The sequence below is a fragment of the Nestor notabilis genome, unplaced genomic scaffold, assembly GCF_000696875.1.
Source record: "Nestor notabilis isolate BGI_N333 unplaced genomic scaffold, ASM69687v1 scaffold25511, whole genome shotgun sequence".
Classification (NCBI taxonomy): domain Eukaryota; kingdom Metazoa; phylum Chordata; class Aves; order Psittaciformes; family Psittacidae; genus Nestor; species Nestor notabilis.
The window spans coordinates 8028-9176 of NW_009913724.1; the positions used below are offsets into that span (position 1 = coordinate 8028).

At 44.9% G+C, this 1149-nt stretch overlaps 1 protein-coding gene across 1 annotated transcript in view; it reads left to right on the forward strand.

Annotated features, from left to right (window-relative positions):
- Positions 1-24: 24 nt before the first annotated feature.
- The window catches only part of HNF1A (HNF1 homeobox A), a 15340-nt gene continuing 14215 nt past the window's right edge, over positions 25-1149 (forward strand). The window contains exon 1 of the mRNA XM_010023335.1: positions 25-350. Within this exon, the coding sequence (XP_010021637.1) occupies positions 25-350 (326 nt within the window). The remainder of the gene's footprint in view (positions 351-1149) is intronic.

Consider the following 1149-nt stretch of genomic DNA (forward strand, 5'->3'; position numbering starts at 1 on the left):
CCAAGGGACGCCAGCCTGAAGACCATGGTCTCGAAGCTGAGTCATCTTCAAGTGGAGCTCCTGGGAGCACTGCTGGAGTCGGGACTAACCAAGGAGACCCTGATCAAGGCGCTGAGCGAAGTGGAACCCTACGTGCTCCAGAGTGAAAGTCAGCGTGCTATCAATGCCCTCCAGACAGAGAAAGGGGAACCGTGTCCCGACATCCCCAATGGAATGGGGGAGTCCAGGTTATCGGAAGATGAAACCTCTGATGACGGGGAGGAATTTACCCCTCCAATAATGAAGGAGCTGGAAAACTTGAGCCCTGAGGAGGCTGCTCACCAGAAGGCTGTGGTGGAAAGACTATTACAGTAAGGACAGATTTGCTGCTCCTCTTTGCCGCTTTCTTACACTCTCCCTCTAAATCTCTTTTCCTTTCCCCTTGCGCTTAATGTCCCTGGTACTCACAGTTGATCTAGCTGCATGGAGGCAGTCTTCATCCCTGCCAGGACTAGCAGCCTCACAACACCTCCACGTTCTTTATAAATACTCAAATTTTCCTTTCATCTTATTTTAAATGCATGAAAGGAGACATGGAGCCTGAATACGTATTTGATGTGCTTATATCATCAGGCTTCAGAATAGTCTGAGGACCGAATAACTTGCATCTCTCTGACTGAATGGTAGGTTTTAGGACTTAAATTTTTAAGAGGATTCACAATTTCAGTCATCAGGAAACTCTTAACTGTCATGGTCACTCTTAACTGGAGCTGTATTTGCTGGAGTATGTACAGTAAAGTTGTGATGTTTCCCTACTCTAATGAAATTAATAGAGTTCATTTCACTAGTTTTTGCAATAGATTATCGGCCAAAGACAGACCAAGAGAACTTGTTCTTATCATTTTTGTGAGTGCAAAGTTCTCCTGACTTCAGTGGGGATTTTTCTTGTAGAAAGAGCACACACTAAATACACGCAGAGGTTAAAACCTGAGCAGAACACTCTGCTTCCACCATCCACAGCCTGTCACAACTACAAAATCCACAGCAACAATGACAGGTTTTACTGCCACGCAAATTTTCCTTTGCATACAAGCATTTCTGAGATCAAAACACAAGAAGCCTGAACCAATAAGCCTCACAATAGACTCGGAAAAACATTCAGCCGGATTC